The 21,871-nt window shown below is 43.7% G+C and overlaps 1 protein-coding gene across 4 annotated transcripts in view; it reads left to right on the top strand.

Annotated features, from left to right (window-relative positions):
- Positions 1-48: 48 nt before the first annotated feature.
- The window catches only part of ZDHHC18 (zinc finger DHHC-type palmitoyltransferase 18), a 57,055-nt gene continuing 35,232 nt past the window's right edge, over positions 49-21,871 (top strand). For all 4 annotated transcript variants that reach the window (XR_009631938.2, XM_060784504.2, XM_060784505.2 and 1 more), the window contains exons 1-2: positions 49-437; positions 15,401-15,561. Coding sequence is in view for 3 of the 4 variants with exons in the window: in XM_060784504.2 (XP_060640487.1) it covers positions 139-437; positions 15,401-15,561 (460 nt within the window). In the remaining variant the exon portion in view is untranslated. The remainder of the gene's footprint in view (positions 438-15,400; positions 15,562-21,871) is intronic.

Genomic DNA, 21,871 nt, shown 5'->3' with positions numbered 1-21,871 from the left:
GAGGCGGGCCCTCCTCCTCCTCCTTCTCCTCCTCCTTCCTGGGCGGGCGGTGCGGCTCTTGCCAGAGGCTGGCGCCCTCTCAGCCTCCGCCGCCGCCACCGGACGGGGCCTGGACGGGGAGGCCTTCCTCCGCCCGCCATGAAGGACTGCGAGTACAAGCAGATCCCCCCGGGCGCCCCAGCCGCCTCGCCTCCACTTCCCGCTGCTTCTTCCTCGGAGACGCTGCCGGAGGGCTCGGGCTCCTTGTCGCCGGCGCCCCCTCCTCCTCCTCTTCCTCCTCCGCCGGCTTCCCCGTCGTCCCGGCGCAAGTGGGAGGCCTTCCCCGGGAGGAACCGCTTCTACTGCGGCGGGAGGCTCATGCTGGCCAGGCACAGCGGCGTCTTCCTCCTCACCCTCGGCCTCATCGTGGCCACCAGCGGGCTCTTCTTCGCCTTCGAGTGAGTCAGGGAGACAGGGAGGGAGGAGGGCGCAAACCCTTTGGGGACACACCCAACTCTCTCCTCCCTTCCCTTCGGGCATTTAATTCATCTATAGAAATAAAAATGTAATGTTCGTTTGTGGGATTAACAGAACTCAAAAACCAGTGGGCCAACTGACACCAAATTTGGACAGCATACACCTAACAACCCAATGTATGTCCTTCACTCAAAAATTTTGATTTTGTAATTTGGGAGTTGTAGTTGCTGGGATTTATAGTTCACCTACAATCAAAGAGCATTCTGAACTCCACCAATGATGGACTCCTACACAGGACTCCCATGACCAACAGAAAAGACTAGAAGGCTTTGGTGGGCATCAGGCATGTAGCCGGGGGGGGGGGGGGTTGAGGGTTGAGCCCCCCCCCCCGAAATTCTCATGGTGGTTCGCGAAAAGGCCTTACTGGTGCATTATTTAAACTGTTATGTTTATTCCTATCATGATCTGATCACCATACTCAATATATCCCATATGCATGGGGGTATTCGGGTAATGATACAAAAGGTTTGCTAGGCTAGACCCTCTTTCACTCAGACTCAGCCCCCCGAAACTCAGCCCCCCCCCCCGAAACCTCCCCTGAAAAAAATTCAGCCCCCCCCCCCGAAACGAAATCCTGGCTACGGGCCTGGTGAGCATTGACCTTGAGTTTTGGAGTTGTAGTTCACCTATATCCAGAGAGCAATGTGGACTCAAACAGTAATGGATCTGGACCAAACTTGGAACGAATATTCCATATGCCCAGATATGAACACAGATGGAGTTTGGGGGAAATAGACCTTGACATTTGGGAGTTGTAGTTACTGGGATTTATAGTTCACCTATAATCAAAGAGCATGCTGAACCCTACCAACTACAGAATTGGAGCAAACTTCCCACACAGAATCTCCCTGACCAATAGAAAATACTTAAGGCCATCCTGTCCAACTCCCTTCACAGTGGCCAAAAAATGTAATCAAAGCCTTCCTGACAAAGACCCATCCAGCCATAGATATAGATCAGGGGCAGGCTTGTAGCAAGGGGGGGGGGTTAGGGATTCAACCCCCCCCCAAACGTTTCAGATTTTTTTAAAAAACTGGTTTACTCATGAATTTTAATTGGTTAACCAAATCCCCATGCTAAGTCTATGAGATGCAAAAAATTAAGAGTCCCTCCAGAACTGCAAGCACTATCTCAAGCAAATATTGACAATTTATTCACACTGTCATTACTTGCAGCAATAGCCGATGTAGCGAAGCAACCAAGTTGGGGGGGGGGATGTTGAATGCTCTCATTAAGGAGGCCAGACTTGGTGGAGGTGGTTGACAGGGGTGGAGCTGCAGGCTATTTATTTTATTTATCGTGTCATCAGCAACCATACCACTGTATTACATTTCTAACAGAACAAAACAAACAGGCTATTGAAGGCTGCTCTGCCCCCTGCTGTACTCTTTGCTTCAGTGTGAGTTAGGAGGCAGGTTTCACCCCCCCCCCCCCGAAAATTTCAACCCCTCCCGAAATTTTTTTCTGGCTACGGCCCTGATCAGGGGTCCTTAAACTAAGGATACGGCCCTCCAAGGTCATTTACCTGGCCCTCCTTCAGGGTCAACCTAAGTCTGAAACGACTTGAAAGCACACAACAACAACAACAATAACAATCCTATCTCATCAGCCAAAAGCAGACCCACACTTCCCACTGAAATACTAATAAGTTTATATTGGTTAAAATTGTTCTTCATTTTAATTATTGTATTTTAAGTGTTTTTGCACTACAAATAAGATATGTGCAGTGTGTATGGGAATTCTTTCATTTTTTTCAAATTATAATCCGGCCCTCCAACAGTTTGAGGGACTGTGACCTGGCCCTCTGTTTAAAAGGTTTGTGGACCCCTGATATAGATAGATATATTTGTTTCATACACACACACACACACACACACATGTATATGACAGATATAGTATCATAGACTTGAAAGGGATCCCTAAAGAAGGACAATTATATGTTGCATGTTCCAGAGAAGGCAAACCAGACAATCCCTACATCAACACTGACAAAGAAACAGCAAGAAATACTGTTTACCCACAAGCAGAAAGACATTACATATATTAGAAACCAACACATTACTTTATTTTCCAAATCACCAGACTGGGCCACAGCAACGCGTGGCAGGGGACAGTTAGTACCGTACATAAATATGTCTATATACTAGGCCTGGGCCAACTTGGGCCCTCCCTCCAGGTGTTTTGGACTGCAACTCCCACAATTCCTACTGTTAGGAATTGTGGGAGTTGCAGTCCAAAACACCTGGAGGGAGGGCCCAAGTTGACCCAGGCCTGCTCTATATATATATAGAAAGAAGAGACTCCTGAAAAACTAATATATCTCATTGATACAGTGTGCTGTTGCCACAGTGTCCCATTTTATCCCTCCGGCCATCAAAAAGGAGGAATGACCTATCCCATGTGTCCATGGGAATTGGTCATGGAATCATAGGTAAAGGTAAAAGCCGCTCTGAGTCCCCTTCAGGGTGAGAAGGGCAGCATATAAATGTCATAAATAAAATAAATAAATAATAAAAGTTATCCCCTGACATTAAGTCTAGTTGTGTCCGACTCTGGGGTTGGTGCTCATCTCTATTTCTAAGCCGAAGAGCCGGCGTTGTCCGTAGACACCTCCAAGGTCACGTGGCCAGCATGACTGCAAGGAGCGCCGTTACCTTCCTATCGTAGCAGTACCTATTGACCTATTCACATTGCATGTTTTTGAACTGCTAGGTTGGCAGAAGCTGGGGGTAATAGCGGGAGCTCATGCCACTCCCCAGATTTGAACCTGCGACCTTTCAGTCAACAAGTTCAGAAGCTCAGCGGTTTAAGCCACTGCATCACCAGGGTTTCCAATACAATCATAGAGTTGGAAGAGACCTCATGGGCCATCCTGTCCAACTCCCTGCCAAGAAGCAGGAAAATCGCATTCAAAACACCCCTGACAGATGGCCATCCAGCCTCTGCTTAAAAGCCTCCAAAGAAGGAGCCTCTAGCACACTCCAGGGCAGAGAGTTCCACTGCTGAACAGCTCTCGCAGTGAGGAAGTTCTTCCTCATGTTCAGGTGGAATCTCCTTTCCTGTAGTTTGAAGCCATTGTTCCATTGAATCTGAGTCTCCAGGGCAGCAGAAAGGAAGCCTGCTCCCTCCTCCCTGTGACTTCCCTTCACATATGTATCATTCCTCTCTCTCTCTCTGTATTATGATATAGAAACTAGTCAATATGTAGAAATGCATGCAGGAGCAGCTCTGCGTATGTACATCATAGACCTGTATAGAATCTATTAACTAATGTGTACATATCGTAATAAACTCATTGTTCTGCTTCTTCGGGGCTGTCTGGTCATGGTCCAGAAGTATTCTCTCGTGACATTTTGCCCACATTTATGGCAGGCATCCTCAGATGAGGCTCTTTGGAAGCTAGGCAAGAGGGGTTTATATATATGTGGAATAATGTCAAGGTGGCAGAAAGAACTCTTGTCTGAGTTGCTGTGAGTTTTCCGGGCTGTATGACCATGTTCTAGAAGCATTCTCTCCTGACGTTTCTCCCACCTCTATGGCAGGCATCCTCAGAGGTTGTGAGGTTTATTGGAAACAAGCAAGTGAGCTATCTATCCATCCATCCATCTATCTATTTATCTATTTATCTGTGGAATGATGTCCGTGGTGGGAGAAAGAACTCTTGTCTGTTTGAGGCAAGTGTGAATGTTGCAATTGGCCACCTTGATTAGCATTTAATGGTTTTCCAGCTTCAATCCCTGGCTAGTTCTTTCTAGGCTGTATTTCTTCATCAGTATACCTATGCGGTCCGTATAAGCCTTGGTAAACTCATAATCCTTTGACTGAACTCAGGACTTGCAGTTGAGGAAGAACCTGTAGGATGTATTTATTTATGGGTGGTTTTAATGGTTTCTTATTGTTCAATGTATGTTTTAGGATGTGTGACAGCAACTGCTAATATTTGGTTTTCAGTGTTTTGACTTTCATTATGCATGTTTTTATCTGCTGTAAGCCCTGAAGTGGTGGGCCCTGAAGTGGGGAAAGGCAGGGTATAGTAAATAAATAAATAAATAATAAAACTATGGTGTATATATAAAGCATACATACATGCATACATACATACATATATACATACAATAACATTATTTTATGAATACATTATTTGTGTTGCTAATTGTTTTACTATTAGTTTATATAGATGTGTATGTGTGTATATATATATTGTATATACACACACACACACAAAGTTTTACAGGTGTCCAGTGCTGCTTTCCAGTTCCTAGTGTTCTTAGAAGGACCTTAGTGGATAGAATCTTGGATTTGTTGTGTTTTGGAACATCTATGCTTACATATATGTGCACGATCAGATATCTTGAAGATGGGTTGTTGTTGTTTTATGTCTGTAAGGTGTTTATGGCCTTGGTGAACCTTTCACAAGAGCTTATTTGGCAGAGTTTGTGCAGAATGGTTTGCCCATGCCTTCCTCTGAGGTTGGCAGGTGTGGCTTGCCCAAGGTCAGGTGTCCACGGATGGGCAGAGACCCAAATCTAAACACAGCATTCATTTGGGTTTCGTATGTGCTTTATACGCATGGACCAAAGGTAATCTTTTGTCATAGTTTTGTGCATTAAACAAAAGTTTGCGTACATCGAAGCCTCAGAAAGCAAAGGCGTAACTATCTCAGCCAATTTTGGATTTTGGACTATTTTAGATTTTTGGATAAGGGATGCTCAACCTGTGCTGCTGCCATCACTACAAACCCCAAACTCATAAAAGTGAGCATCGATTATTAGTGCAGCAAAGGCCATGGGTGCTTGTTTCCTATCACTGTCAATCTGTCTTATGGCAGCAGACTATGCTGTCTAGTCTCTCCGTGCCCTGGCAGAAGTAAGTCCATTGAACATAGTAGCACTTACTCCCAGTGAGTGTGTATAGGGTTGCAACTTGAATATTGCAGGTGTGTTTTGTGGTCTCTTCTATGTGTCCCCATGCTCGGTTTCGTGGGAGTTTCTCACAGGAAAGCATATTATTTCATCCTTATTGTGATATAAGCTTTTGTAGGTTAGATTAGTCATTGTATTTCTATAGTCCAGGAGTGGGCAAGATGAAGCCCTTCACATGTTTTAGACAGCATATACCATCTGGGGAACACAGAAAGTTGCAACCCAACAACATGTGGAAGTTGGCATTTGCCCTGTCCTGATTGAGGCCATTACATCTTATGGGCACGAAACAATTTCTTAGGGCTTTGAGGTATGTAAGATCTCTGTTTGCAAACAGAAAAAGGACATTTATCAAATCTCCAATGGTTAGGCCAGATTATACAGACCAGTGTTTCTCAACCTGGAAGTCAGGACCCCTGAGGGGGTCGCAAGAGGGTGTAAAAGGGGTTGTCAACGACCATCAGAAAACACAGTATTTTCTGTTGGTTATGGGGAAATTTGGCCCAATTCTATCATTGATGGGGTTCAGAATTCTCTTTGATTGTAGTTGAAATATAAATCCCAGGAACTACAACTCCCAAATGTTAAGGTATATTTTCCCCAAACTCCACCAGTGTTCATATTTGGGCATATTGAGTATTTGTGCCAAGTTTGGTGCATATCCATCATTGTTTGAGTCCACAGTGCTCTCTGGATGTAGGTGAACTACAACTCAAAAACTCAAGGTCAATGCCCACCAAACCTTTCCAGTATTTTCTGTTGGTCATGGGAGTTTTGTGTGCCAAGTTTGGTTCAATTCCATCATTGGTGGAGTTCAGAATGCTCTTTGATTATAAGTGAACTATAAATCCTAGCAACTACAACTCCCAAATGCCAAATTCAATCCCCCCCAACCCCCCAGTATTCAAATTTGGGCGTATGGGGTATTTGTGCCAAATTTGGTCCAGTGAATGAAAATATGTCCTGCATATCAGACATTTACATTACGACTCATAACAGTAGCAAAATACAGTTATGAAGCACCTATGAAAATAATGTTATAGTTGGGGGTCACCACAACACGAGGAACTGTATTAAGGGGTCGCGGCATTAGGAAGGTTGAGAACCAATGATACAAACAATTGTACAGAGAAGGCATTACCTTCATGTGAGGAGGGGGTACATTGAGGAAACGAGATAAATCATTGGTTTCAATTAGAAAGGTAAACTAGAAATGCTACAGTTGAGAGGTCACTGCTGAAGAGGACCTGGTTTCAATTTGGGGCAAATTGAAACCATCCTTTTATTGCACCCAATTCTTTTTTGCTGTTCATGGACTCTATCCGATGGCAGCCTTGCCTTAGCAGAAGGAAAGCTTTTCCATTGCACAAGCTGGAATGCTTATTTTCTGCCAATGCCATCTGTCTGTTGCCACACCCCAGGCCATATCCCATTTTGTTCCAGTGATTCCCCAAAACCTCTGAAGCAGCTTTTCAGAAGAGACTAGGGGCTTAAAGGAGTGGGGAGGAGGGGAAGGTTATCCGACTTGTGCAGACAGAAGCTCTCTATATAAAGCCAGTGTGGGATGCAGCCTTTGCTTTCATGTTTCTGATCCTGCATTTTCTCCAAAGACCTTCCCTCTGCCACCATTTGACAGCCTTCTGTGGTAGATCAGGCAGAGAGGATAACAGGACTATAGCCATCCAGTAAGCATCATAGTTAGTTGGGGATTAGAATCTTGGTTTCTCATTGAATCCACTACTTTGTCCACTGCACTGCTGTGCATATCTGGCGAGGTTCTTTATTTCCTTTGTGAGAGTATTCTAGCATTGAACGTTTGCCATTTTTGTTGAGTCCCTTTGGGGAAATAATAATAATAATAATAATAATAATAATAATAATAAACCTTTATTTGTACCCCGCTACCATCTCCCGAAGGACTCGGTGCGGCTTACATGAGGCCGAGCCCAAATACAATAGTAAAAACAAAACAACAACAAAATAACTAAAAAAACAAAGCAATAACATTAACAACACACAATGATGCAATTAAAATCAATGGCAGGGCCAAATGTAATAATTAAAATTAAAAAGTGCTGGGCGTGACCAGGTGGAGTGTTTGGAGGGGGATGGGCGTGCAGATATCCTAGATCTCTGATAAAGTGCGTTGGGACATAATGCTAGGGGTTTCCTTAGGATGGTATATGATAGGATGGTATATAAATAGGATGGTATATAAATAAAGTATTATTATTATTATTATTATTATTATTATTATTATTATTTGAAACACAACAAGATTCGTACACAGCAAGCAAGATCACTATGCTGGTTGTTGTATTGGATCACACATCGGACACTTCCCAAATGTCTAGGACGATGTGATGTATTGGCGAATAATGCGCGCAGATCCCAGTAGGGTGGCCTTTTGCAACTGACAGATGGTAATTTTGTCAGTGCCGATTGTGTTTAAGTGTAGGCCAAGGTCTTTAGGCACTGCACCCAGTGTGCCGATCACCACTGGGACCACCTTGACTGGCTTGTGCCAGAGTCTTTGCAGTTTCATCTTTAAATCCTTGTATCATGTCAGCTTTTCCAGTTGTTTCTCTTCAATCCTGCTGTCACCTGGGATTGCAACATCGACAATCCATATTTGGTTTTTTAACACGATTGTGAGGTCAGGAGTATTGTACTACAAAACTCTGTCTGTCTGAATTCGGAAGTCCCAGAGTAGTTTGACGTGTTCATTTTCTATAATTTTTTCAGGCTTGTGATCCCACCAGTTCTTCGTTGCAGGTAGATGGTATTTGTGGCACAAGTTCCAATGAATAATCTGAGCAATGGTGTTATGCCTCTGCTTATAGTCTGTCTGCATGATCTTCTTACAGCAGCCGTGGATGTGATCTATTGTTTCATCTGCTTCCTTGCAGAGTCTACACTTGGGATCTGTTGCCAACTTTTCTATTCTGGCTTTGATGGCATTTGTTCTAATGGCTTATTCTTGGGCTGCAGGAATCAGGCCCTCCGTCTCCTTTTTCAAATTTCCATTTGTGAGACACGTCCATATTTTTTCCTTGTCAATTTTGCTCTATATTTTCCCAGGAACTGTGCATGGAGAGCCTTCTTTTGCCCATTTTCTCTTCTCTGCATTGTATTTTGATGGTATTCCCTCTTTGTCTTTTGCACTTTAAGCAGTATTATTATTATTATTATTATTATTATTATTATTTCTATCTTGCCTTGGCAGCAGGACCACATCACCAGTCCAATTTATGTTTATGATTATTGGGCTGAAGCTACTGTTCACAGAATCATTGGAGGAGACCCCAAGGGCCACCCATTCTAACCCCCTTCTGCCATGCAGGAACACATAATCCAAGTCTGTAAAACCTCAAGAGAAGAAGACCCCACCACACTCTGTGGCAGGTTATTCTGCTCTTGAACGTTTCTGACAATCAGGAAGTTCTTCCTAATGTTTAGGTGGAAACTCTTTTCTTGTCATTTGAATCCATTGTTCTGTGTCTTAGTTTCTAGAACAGCAGAAAACAACCTTGCTCCATCTTCAGTATGACCTGCTTTCTAAAACATGGCTGTCGTGTCCCCTCTCAACTTTCTCTTCTCCAACCAAAATATACTCCACACCCTAAGCTTTTCCATTTTCATCTCCCTTCTCTGGATCCATTCCAGTTTGTCAGTATTTGTGTTGCCCAGTACTGAACACAGTATTCCAGGTGAGGTCTGACAAAAACAAAATAGAGTAATACTATAAATTCACTCAATCCAGACACCATGCTTCTTGGCACTGGCTTTTTCAGATGCCGCATCACAACGTTGACTAATGTTCAGCTGATGGTTTACTTTGACTCCTGTAAGGTAATCATAACGAGTTAGACTTTCCTAAGGAATATCATGGAATCGCCTTCTTTGAACAGAGTCTGGGTGGCCTTCTGTCAGAAGTACTTTGGTTGTGTCTTCCTCCCCACCAAAGGTTTGGACTGGATGGCCCCTGGGGTCTCAGAGAAAGGAATTGGCATAACCACCTCGGAGTATTTTCCTTGCCTAAGAAAACCCTATGAAATACATGGGGACAGGTGACTTGAAGGTGCGCCCATTTGTTTAGTTGCTTAATTTGATATGTAGAAAATAGTGGGCTGCAAACAAATAAATAAACAAATATTGGACTTTATAACAACCTACCATTATTTCTTTATTTATGGCATTTATATCCTGTCCTTCTCACCCTGAAGGGGACTCAGAGCGGCTTACAAGTTATATGAACATACAATATATTATATTATTAGCCTAGCACAATCTTAGTATTATAAATTACTATATTGTACTATGCCACTATACTGCAATATTATTAGTAATATTAAATATATATAATAATTATATTATTATATTGTATTATTATTATTTTACTGACACAAAAACACAGTATGTCACAGCAAACGAGATATATATGCTGGATTTCTTATCACAAAATCTTAAGTTGAACACTTCCCAAGCGTCTAGGACTGATGTATTTTCGAACAGATCCAAGTAAGGTGGCCATTTGCAGTTGACAGATTGTGATTTTGTCAATGTTTATTATTTCCAAATGCTGGCTGAGATCTTTTGGCATGGCACCCAGTGTGTTGGTTATCACTGGGACCACCTATACTGATAGATGCCAGAGCCTTGGCAGTTCAATTTTGAGGTCCTGATAATGGGTGAGTTTTTCCGGTTGTTTTTCGTCAATTCGACTGTCATCTGACATGGCGACAGCAATAATCCAAACTTTTTTCTTTTCCACAGTTGTGATGTCTGGTGTATTGTGTTCCAAAACTTTGTCAGTCTGGATTCGAAAGTCCCACAGTATTTTTGTGTGTTTATTTTCCACTACCTTTGCAGGTTTATGATCCCACCAGTTCTTTACTACTGGCAGATGGTACTTGTGACATAAGTTCCAATGAATAATTTGGGTCACAGAGTTGTTCCTCTGTTTGTAGTCTGTGCGATTTTCTTGCAGTAGCTGAGGATATGATCAATGGTTTCATCAGCTTCCTTGCACAGTCTGCATTTTGGGTCATCAGCTGGTTTTTCAATCTTGGCCTTAATGGCATTTGTTCTGATGGCTTGTTCCTGGGCTGCAAGAATCAGGCCTTCCGTCTCCTTCTTCAGGGTTCCATTCATGAGCCATAACCAGGTCTTCTCCTTATCAACTTTCCATCAGTTTTGTCAAGAGCCTGCCCATGTAATGCTTTGTTGCGTCAGATGTCAGCTCTGGTTTGTAGTGCAGTATTATTATTATTATTATTATTATTATTATTATTATTATTATTGACACAAAAGCACAGTATGTCACAGCAAACGAGATCTATATGCTGGATTTCGTGTGACAAAATCAGAAGTTGAACACTTCCCAAGCGTCTAGGACTGTGATGTATTTTCGAATGATGTGCGCAGATCCAAGTAAGGTGGCCTTTTGCAATTGACAGATTGTGATTTTGTCGATGTTTATTGTTTCCAAATTCCAGCTTAGATCTTTTGTCACGGCACTCAGTGTGCCAATGACCACTGGGACCACCTGTGCTGGTTTATGCCACAGCCTTTGCAGTTCAATTTTGAGGTCTTGATAGTGGCTGAGTTTTTCCTTATTATTATTATTATTATTATTATTATCATCATCATCATCATCATCATCATCATCACTTTTTCCTTGTCTACAAAAGTCCTCTGTCCTGAATGGATTATTTCCTGTGTGATTGGGGCTGGCTGACAACAGTGTAGGACAATTCAGACTGGTCAGCTGCCATGCATATGCATTTTCCAGCACTCTCTGTGACTGCCATATCGTGAGCAAGCGGAAGTTAATCTCTCTCTAACACACATTTAAGCCCCTGTTAGACTTTCCACTAGATTCTTTATTGAGGGGTGGGGAAAATGCCTAGGACATACTATCTTCACATTGTGGTGCTTTGTATGTATGTGTTTTTAAAAGGTGCTTGAATTGCAGCAAAGGGTACCACCTTCCAATTCAGACACCCTCTTTGACTGGTGGGCTGCAGCTGCCTAGTGGGATTAGTGCCTCCATGGGAAAAAGAGCGATAGAGGATTCAGGGATGAATGCGAAGGGCTTATGGCATGTCCTTCTGTCCTTGCACAAAGGAAAAATCACGGGACAGCTGTAGCAGATGATATTGGTGTTGATCTGGTGTGGCTTCGCAAGTGAACTTGCGAGATGCATCAGATTCCTTTAATCCTCTCATGAGTGGGTATCGGGAAGTATTTGGGTAGCTTCCGTATATGTGTTGAGAGTCTGTGTGATTATCAGTGCTTATAATAGTAAAATCCTTTAGTGACATGGGGAGGAGTGGGAGAGAGGCAGTGTTTTTGCATTCCCCTTATGTAAATGGCTGTTTTCCCCAAAGCGCTGGTCTTCTCTTAAGCCTTGCTTTGCGTGTCCGGCTCATTCTGTCTTTGGGGGTGATTTAATTTTGTGTTTTTCAAAGGCCTAATAGTTTTGTGCTTCCCATTTTTCACAGGAAGTGCCTCTGACATGACTCCAGTGTTTAATCCCAGTTGGTAGGCCATTGTGTGGATTGAGTTTACATATGTGATCACTTAACATGTTCCCACTGATTCTATGAGTTTATTCTCATTGGGACCTACAATTGGATTTAATGTCTTTACTAATAGAAATCAGTAAGCCAGACTTATGTCAAATGTTTCGTCAGCCTGTATGACCTGATTGGTGGTGGATACAGACATTGGGGTGACTGCAATGTGTATTGTTGGGCTAATGGTCTTATTAACAAAAGATCCTCCCCATAAATGTACAGCAGAGTACCTTCTTAGCAGCAATGTGACCCAGCACCAATAGCCCAAAGTGATAAAAAGAACAAAAACACACACAGACCAATGTTACCTCTTCCATAGGAGGCTTTTCTTTGTAGTAAAATAACATTGTTGCACTATTTACAAGAACTAGGTTTCCATGACACAAATAAGCAAATACATAGTAGCTTTACATGCAGCATCCTTTATACTGGAGCTTTCTCACACGAAGTTTCTCTCACACAGAGATTTACATCACACACCTCAGGATGACATTAGTTTTGGCCCACTGACTCTTAACAAGGCTTTGACCTACTCATTCTCCTCAGGACAACATTAGCTTTGGCCCACTGACTCAAACAGGTTCAGCCTACTCACTATTTCAGTGCTTGACTCACATTTTTGTAATTACCTAGTTTTGTAATTTTGTAAATACCTACTGTAGTTAATTTTTGATATTTCTGAAATATGTCCTATGCTCCACTCTCCTGTTTCGCATGTGAAGTGGCTGCTTGTAATTTGCTGGTAGTCATTTGCATGTACCCATCTGAATCCATTCGGTTTTGAGTTTATGTTTAGATGACTAGTTAATGCTGTTCCTTATGCTGACATAACAATCCTGAATTTTTAAAAAAAGTTTAAGAAATTTCTGCTAGTGTTTGAATTCCATGGCTCTCCTCCTTATGGACAGATTTAGGTGTAACAATTTGAGACCAAATTCTATTAAAATAAATAGAGACTAACTAAAAGTAAACATAAGGCCCCCTCATGGCACAGTGGGTTAAACCGCTGAGCTACTGAACCTGCTGACCGAATGGTTGGTTTGAATCCAGGGAGCGGGGTGAGCTCCTGCTGTTAGACCCCAGCTTCTGACAACCTAGCAGTTCAAAAACATGCAAATGTCAGTATTGTTCATTATTATTTATTTGAGGTATTTGTATACTGCCCTTCTCAACCCCAAAGGGGACTCAGGGCAGTTCACATTTTTTTAGTAGAAGAGCATAGAGGAGTATATCAATAGGTACTGCTTCTGCGGGAAGTTAACGGCACTCCATGCAGTCATGCTGGCCACATGACCTTGGAGGTGTCTACGAACAACGGTGGCTCTTCGGCTTAGAAATGGAGATGAGCACCAACCCCAGAGTCGGACACAACTAGACTTAATATCAGGGGAAACCTTTACCTTTACTAAAAGTAAACATAGTTTATGATATTGTCATCATATAATGAAGGGAATAAGGTCTGCTTTGACTCCTGCCTTTCATTTTTAAAGTTGCCAGCTTTTAAAATCAAACTGTATTATGAAATGTGATGGTTCATGTATTGTCGAAGGCTTTCATGGCCGGAATCACTGGGTTGTTGTAGGTTCTTTCGGGCTATATGGCCATGGTCTAGAGGCATTCTCTCCTGACGTTTCGCCTGCATCTATGGCAAGCATCCTCAGAGGTAGTGAGGTCTGTTGGAACTAGGAAAAAGGGTTTATATATCTGTGGAATGACCAGAGTGAGACAAAGGACTCTTGTCTGCTGGAGCTAGGTGTGAATGTTTCAACTGACCCCCTTGATTAGCATTTGATTGCCTGGCAGTGCCTGGAGCAATCTTTTGTTGAGAGGTTCATGGTTAGGAGGTGGAGATGTTTATCTCCATGCTGTTAAAAACTTCACCTGCTGATTTCTGCAAACAGTGGCGCCTCTTAACAGCACTGGAACATGCAAGGCAGTTGTTTCATGACCACTTGGCAATAAGTGGTATTGCTACTGTCTGCCACAGACTGCTTTGGTGCTCATTCGGTCACCTCCTACAACCTTTCAGCTCTTTCTGCCAAATGATCCCATCCCCTGCAAATCTGTTCTTTCTTGAAAAGAACAGAACAGAAATAGTATTGAATTCCCTCATGACACACAACTTACTCCCACTTCTCAGCTCAAATCCCTTCGCCTTTTGAAAAGAATATGATGGTTACCCTTGACAACTCAAGACCTTCAATGTTTTGGTTCCATACTGTTAACTTTCCTCACCCTCTGATGTCATTGGGAAATGTACCTTGGCTCTGATACTGAGCCAACAACTCAGGATTTAGATCAGGCATGGGCAAACTTAGCCCCTCTAGGTGTTTTGGTCTTCAACTCCCACAATTCCTGGCCTCAGGCTCTTTCCTTTCCCCCCTTAGCTGCTTGAAGTCCAAAATACCCGGAGGGACCAAGTTTACCCATGTCTGATTTAGATGGTCTTCCATTGTTTTTTAAAAGGTTCTGTTTTAATCTGACTTACATCAGCACAACTTTTTCAGTGTTTTACCTAACTGTTTTGGTGTACCAGGCTGCAACTATGGGTGGTCAGTAAAAAGACATTGAGGTCAGTTGCTGAAGACATGATTTTTTTTTAGTAGAAGAACATAGAGGAAGCAGCTATGCTTCAACAACAAGAACAGATACTGCTATAGGAAGCTAAAGTATTTTTTCTAATCAAAGTACTGTGTTTTCCATCTCAAAATTATTACTTATCTAGTGTGGTCAGATTAATCTTAGCATTGCCAGCTGCACTCAAGTTACATAGTCGCTGAGCCTGGAACCCCAGGTTTTGGTGGCGGCCAGGGAACCTTTCGCACAATTAAAACTTGTGCGCCCAGTTGCGCTCGTATCTTGGGAAGTCAGACTTGGCCACGGTAGTCCATGCTCTGGTTACATCGTGGATAGACTACTGCAACACGCTCTATGTGGGGTTGCCTCTGAAGACTGGAAGCTTCAGATGGACCAACAGGCATCAGCCAGATTGCTCACTGGAGCGGTGTACATGGAGCACACAACCCCCCTGTTGTGCCAGCTCCACTGGCTGCCAGTCTGCTACTGAGCACAATTCAAAGTGCTGGCATTAGCTTACCACAGAATTTGTTAGATCCCTAAAGATACAGGAAGGGTGTATTTGAGGAATATGGTATGAATCCGTGTTAGGTTGCAAACTATTGCTATTCATAATGCATTTATCACCTTGGACAAAAAGGCCTACAGAGATTGATACAGTGAATTTCTTCCAACCAAGGCACATTGCGTTCATTCTGTGGACTGTAGAGGCCAACATGGGCTGTAAGAGAAACCAGCTGCTGAGTAAAAAGCTGGTGCAGTGAGTTGTTGCTTGACTTTAAAACTGTACTGTTTTCATTTCAGCTGTCCATTCCTGGCTCATAATCTGACCTTGGCCATTCCTATCATTGCTGGCATCCTGTTCTTTTTTGTCATCAGCTCTCTGCTGCACACCAGCTTCAGAGACCCTGGTATCCTGCCTAGGGCCACCCCCAGCGAAGCTGCGGATCTGGAGAAATGGATTGGTGAGTGCTTCTTGCCACGTTTTATACTTATGGCAAAATGTTTACCAGTGCTGTTTATAATCTGATGGATATCTAGCATCCTTATTCAGATAACTTCACTTCCTGAGTTTGATGCATTCTTGGGAGGTAGGTTTGATAATTAATAACTTATAATTTAAATCAAAATGAGGAACTTTTTTTCTATAGAGGACCACAAACTTTTTCTTTGTGAAGAGTGTAAACTGATAGTCATCAGAACTGGATTATGGCCACCCTTTCCCTTTCTTCCTGCTCCTTTTCCCCTTTTTACCCATCAGGGGAGCATTCGCACAATTAAAACTTGTGCGCTAGCTGCGCCCGTACCTTGGGAAGTCTGACTTGGCCTCGGTAGTCCACGCTCTAGTCACATCCCGTATAGTCTACTGCAACGCTCTCTATGTGGGGTTGCCTCTGAAGACTACTCGGAAGCTCCAAATGGTCCAACGATCAGCAGCCAGGATGCTAACAGGCCTGACCTACCTGTCCGAACGCATCTCCTCCTATGAACCAGTTAGGACATTAAGATCGTCTGGGGAGGCCCTTCTCTCGATCCCGCCGGCTTCACAAGCGCGCCTGGTGGGGACGAGAGACAGGGCCTTCTCAGTGGTGGCCCCTCGGCTGTGGAACACCCTCCCTACAGAGATCAGATCGGCCCCCTCCCTGTTGGTATTCCGGAGGAAATTGAAGACCTGGCTTTTCGAACAGGCATTTGACTAGGCAGTGCAATCGATTATTGGAACATGGAATAAGGATAATGAGGCTGGATTCTGATTCTATCGATGAGACGTGATGGATTTGTTATATTGATATTGATGTTGATGTTTGCTGTTTAATTAATTGTTTACTATTGCTTTAAATGTCCAGTGATTTTGTACCATGTATATTGAAACTGTGTTGTTAACCGCTCTGAGTCGCCTAAGGGCTGAGAAGAGTGGTATACAAATAAAGCAAATAAAGTAAGTAAATAAATAATTCTCGTCAGCAGTCTGAACTGCTGGATATTTTTCTACAGTTTTGTCCACTTTGTCCCATTTCCCTTCAGTCCCTCTAAACTCACCACACATGCATTTTTTTCTGTGTCAGGAGCGACTTGAGAAACTGCAAGTTGCTTCTGGTGTGAGAGAAATGACCATCTGCAAGGATGTTGCCCAGGGAACACCCAGATGTTTTGATGCTTTATCATCCTTGTGGGAGGCTTCTCTCATGTCGCTGCATGGGGAGCTGGAGCTGACAGAGGGAGCTCATCTGCGCTCTCCTCGGATTTGAACTTCTGACCTGTTGGTCATCAGTCCTGCCGGCACAAGGGTTTAACCCACTGCACCACCGGAGGCTCCTTACCACACAAAGGTCAAGGGTATAGGAAATTAGCAGAGCTTGGAATGCTAACTCTTTAAGTAGGTCACCAATAAAAGTATGACCATATTCTAAGGGATACCCTTTTCTTTTTAAGGGACTTAAAATGGGGTACACGTTATTTATTTATTTATTTATTTATTTATTTGCTGCATTTGTTGACCGCCGTTCTCAGCCCTTTAGGGCGACTCACGGCGGTGTACAACATATAAAAACACATTTACAATAAGCAATAATCCACTAATACACAATAATAATACACTAAATAATCCGCCCCGACTTATCATAGAATCATAACCAAGCTCGTAGACCATATTCCGTTCCAGTTGTCATTACCATTAGATGTAGCACTCAGTTAAATGCCTTCTCAAATAGCCACGTCTTTAGGCCCTTACGGAAAGACATAAGGGAGGGCGCCTGTCTGATGTCAACAGGGAGGGTGTTCCACAGCCGGGGGGCCACCACCGAGAAGGCCCTCTCTCTCGTCCCCGCCAGACGTGCCTGTGAAGCAGGCGGGATCGAGAGAAGGGCCTCCCCGGACGATCTCAAGGCCCTCGTGGGCTCATAGGCCGAGATGCGGTCCGCAAGGTATTTTGGGCCGGAACCGTTTAGGGCTTTGTAGGATAACACCAGCACCTTAAATTGGGCCCGGTAGCAGATCGGCAGCCAGTGGAGCTGGAACAACAAGGGCGTTGTGTGCTCCCTGCGTCCCGCTCCTGTTAGTAACATGGCTGCCGCGCGCTGGACTAGCTGAAGCTTCCGGGCCGTCTTTAAGGGCAGCCCCACGTAGAGAGCGTTGCAGTAGTCGAGGCGGGATGTGACCAGAGCGTGTACCACCGTGGCCAAATCAGACTTCCCGAGGTACGGGCGCAGCTGGCGCACGAGCCTAAGCTGTGCAAATGCTCCCCTGGTCACCGCTGAAACCTGGGGATCCAGGCTCAACGATGAATCCAGGATCACACCCAAGCTGCGAACCTGCGCCTTCAAGGGGAGTGCGACCCCATCCAGCACAGGCTGTAACCCTATGCCCTGTTTGGCCTTGCGACTGACCAGGAGTACCTCTGTCTTGTCTGGATTTAATTTCAGTTTGTTCGCCCTCATCCAGACCATTACAGCGGTTCAGGACCTCGACAGCCTCCTTAGTAGCAGGTGGGAAGGAGTGACAGAGTTGGACATCATCTGCGTACAGATGACACCGCACCCCGAAACTCCGGATGATCTCACCCAGCGGCTTCATGTAGATATTAAACAACATGGGGGACAGTATGGAGCCCTGTGGAACCCCACAGGTCAAAGGCTGTGGTGTTGAACAGGAGTCCCCCAATAACACCTTCTGGGTACGACCCTCCAGAAATGACTGGAGCCACCGCAAAGCAGTGCCCCCAAGACCCATTTCCGCAAGGCGCCCCAGAAGGATACCGTGGTCGACGGTATCGAAGGCCGCTGAGAGGTCCAGGAGCACCAACAGGGACACACTCCCCCTGTCTAGCTCCCGGCGCAGATCATCCACTAAGGCGACCAAGACCGTCTCGGTTCCATGTCCCGGTCTGAAACCAGACGTTAGATTCAGTGGTGACTTAGATTTACCAATTTGTTTAGTTTTTGAAAAACTTTCTTACCTCTGAGAGGAAAGGAGGAGGGAAGGCCCAGCCCCAAACAGATCTGCCATGCCACCGATTTTATCCTCAGCCTCCCCCAGCTGGCAGTTTATTGATATTTTTGTTAAGTGTCCCTGCTTTTGTAGCCTCCCCAGCAGACCCATAGACTTAATCCTTTATCACAGTGTTTCTCAACCTTCCTAATGCCACGACCTCTTGATACAGTTCCTCAAGTTGCGGTGACCCCCAACCATAAAATAATTTACATTGCTACTTCATAACTGTAATTTTGCTACTGTTATGAATTGTAATGTCAATATCTGATATGCAAGATGTATTTTCATATACTGGATCAAATTTGGCAAAACCCCCCGATATACCCAAATTTGAACACTGGTGGGGTGGGGGGTGGGGGGTTGACTTTGTCATTTAGGAGTTGTAGCTGCTGGGATTTATAGTTAACGTACAATCAAAGAACATTCTGAACTCCACCAAGGATAGATTTAAACCAAACTTGGCACACAGAAATCCCATTACTAACAGAAAATACTGAAAGGGTTTGGTGGGCATTGACATTGAGTTTGGGAGTTGTAGTTCGCCTACATCCAGAGAGCACTGTGGACTCAAACAATGTTGGATCTAGACCAAATTTGGCACAAATCCTCAATATGCCCATATGTGAATACTGGTGGAGTTCAGGGGAGATAGACTTTCACATTTAATTAAAGAGTATTCTGAATCCCACCAATTATAGAATGGGGCTAAACTTCCCACACAGAACCCCCATGACCAACAGAAAATACTGTATTTTCTGATGATCTTCGGAAACCCCTTTGACACCCCCTCATGGCCCCCAAAGTGTCCCTTACCCCCAGGTTGAGAAACACTGCTTTACAGACTCATGCAGACAGAAGAAATGTGAGTTTCTTCACATTCCCTCCTCACACCAGGGGAGAGATTGCACTACAAAACTTCATTCAAAGAAACAAACAAACAAACAAAGGTATTGTGCATGCAACAGAGGAAATTCTAAAAAATATTAGAAGAATTTTTTTCCCCAAAAGCAGAAGTTTCAAAAACACAATGTACATTACATTCGATGGCGCCTTACACTCAATGAAATACAGTGTTTCCAAGCTTTGAAAATTAAGGCTTTAAGCTTTTCTTCAGTGAAAGCCAAATATGTCTCTGAGCAGGAGGCCCACCCCTTGTGATGTTGCATCTCCTTTATCCTTGTCCCATTTTTTGTGTTTTGGAGCCAGAACACCACATGCTACAGCAAAGTGGAGAAGAAAAGAGGACGTCCAGACAATAGGAGCCCTGTAGTTGAGAACAGTGGCTTGATTTTTCACTTGGCCCCAAGGCTCTTCCCCACTTCAAAACTCTATTCGTGTTCCCTTGATGAAGAACATTATGAGATAAAAGACTATGGTCACATTTCCAAGATCTGAGATTAATAAATGGAGCCTGAATTCCACCATTGTAGAATGAGTGCGGTTATGAGTGTTGGACTAGGACAGGGGCAGACGAAGGTTTGAGCCATGGAAACCCAATGAGTGACCCAATACACTCTTAACTTCTGAGAAAAAAACAACAGACAGATTTCTTTAAGAAAACCCTGTGATAGGTTAGCCTTAGGGTCACCAAACATCACCAGTTCTTTGAAGGGACACAAAACAGCAAGCAAACTGGATCCTCAAATATTTCTTATCTCTTCAACTAATTGCAAAAATGTGTCTTTCTCATAAAAACAGGATTGCAAGTGCCTTGAGTTCTGTCTATACCATGCATGGGCAAACTTGGGCCCTCCAGGTGTTTTGGACTTCAACTCCCACCATTCCTAACAGCCTTGGGCCCTTTCCTTAAGCCGCTGAGGGGGAAAAGATGGGGCTTGAAGCTGTTAGGAATGGTGGGAGTTGAAGTCCAAAACACCTGGAGGGTCCAAGTTTGCCCAGGCCTGGTTTATACCTGTACAGGTAACATTCTCAATCTCCCAGATGACAGTTGGATAACATAGTTGTGCTTCCTCTGTCCTGTCACAAGAGTTCTGGTTCTGTAGCTTTCAGTGCTACAACATATGCCACTGCTTTATTTTGCTATAATAGGGGCTTTATGTTCATGAGTGTGGTGCAGTGTTATCAAGTGGGAAAACAATCATTTTATATTGTTATACCTGAAGGATTCAAAGTCTTTTTATCTGTTCATTTCTGCTCCAATTTAGTGTGGGGTTAAATGTTATTTGTTTGTTTGTTTACAGTACTTATATTTTGCTCTTCTCACCCCGAAGGGCAGATCACAGAACAGATATACGGCAAACATTCAATGCCGATTATACAATGACAAGACAGACAACAGATAGAGATATATGTAGGCATTTTCTCATCATTCTGCAGCCTTTGTAAACTGTGCTCGATTCCAGCCACAGGGGAGTGCTATCGCTTCATCTCCTTGCCGAAGAGCTTTCTTTGTTTGTAAATTTTCCTCCGAAATGGCGTGCCTAAAGTACCGCCCCGCTTAATGCAGTTCCTATTAATCTACTCACATTGCTGTTTTCGATCCACTAGGTGAGTAGGGGAGCTGGGCTAAAGGTCAGGAGCTCACCCTGACCCGGCTTCCAACTGTCAACCTTTCAGTTGGCAAGATTCACTGCAGCTGGTGATTAACCTTTAGTGCTAAAGCTGGCCCTTTATTGTTGTTGTTGTTCCACTGGCAGGATGGAGAACATCTGCTCTTCATATTAGGACCCCGGCTGGGGATCTTATACATTTGAGATAACAGCTCATCCCAGGTGTGTCTGCCTGTGTCTTTACTGTGAAAGAGGAGCAAGCTGATGAAACGATTTTTAAATGCACTGTTGTTTATAGCCAAGTAGCCTGGATTTGCTTCTGGCTTTGGTTTCATGTTTTGTATTTGATGTGTTAATTTGTGTTAATTGGGTTTTGTGTACATATATTTAACCTGTAAGCCACATTGGGTGCTTTGTATGGCAGAAAATGCATCTGAGAAATGTCTAAATAAAATACATTCCTCTGCCTCATTAATAATTATTGTGCAAGAGGATCAGGAGGGGAAATGGCTGGAAGCTGTGGTCAGTTGCTTCTTCCATTTAGCTGGTACTCACCAGATTGTTTGATGCCAGCCGAAGGTGCTTGGATGTGACAGAGTCGAGCTTTGCATTTAGACAAGATTTATATTACTCATTAGCTCATTTTTGGAAACAGTAGTTCCATAAAGAGAGCATTTAAAGCAGGAATGTTTTCAAAGGCAATGCAGAGGGCTTATCAGGCCTTTAGATGTTCCTATTAATTCATATACAGTCCCTTTATTTAGAATGTCTTTGT

The sequence above is a fragment of the Anolis sagrei genome, chromosome X (assembly GCF_037176765.1).
Source record: "Anolis sagrei isolate rAnoSag1 chromosome X, rAnoSag1.mat, whole genome shotgun sequence".
Lineage (NCBI taxonomy): Eukaryota > Metazoa > Chordata > Lepidosauria > Squamata > Dactyloidae > Anolis > Anolis sagrei.
Note: the sequence above shows the minus strand (reverse complement) of the source record. Positions and strands in the feature narration are given on the sequence as shown.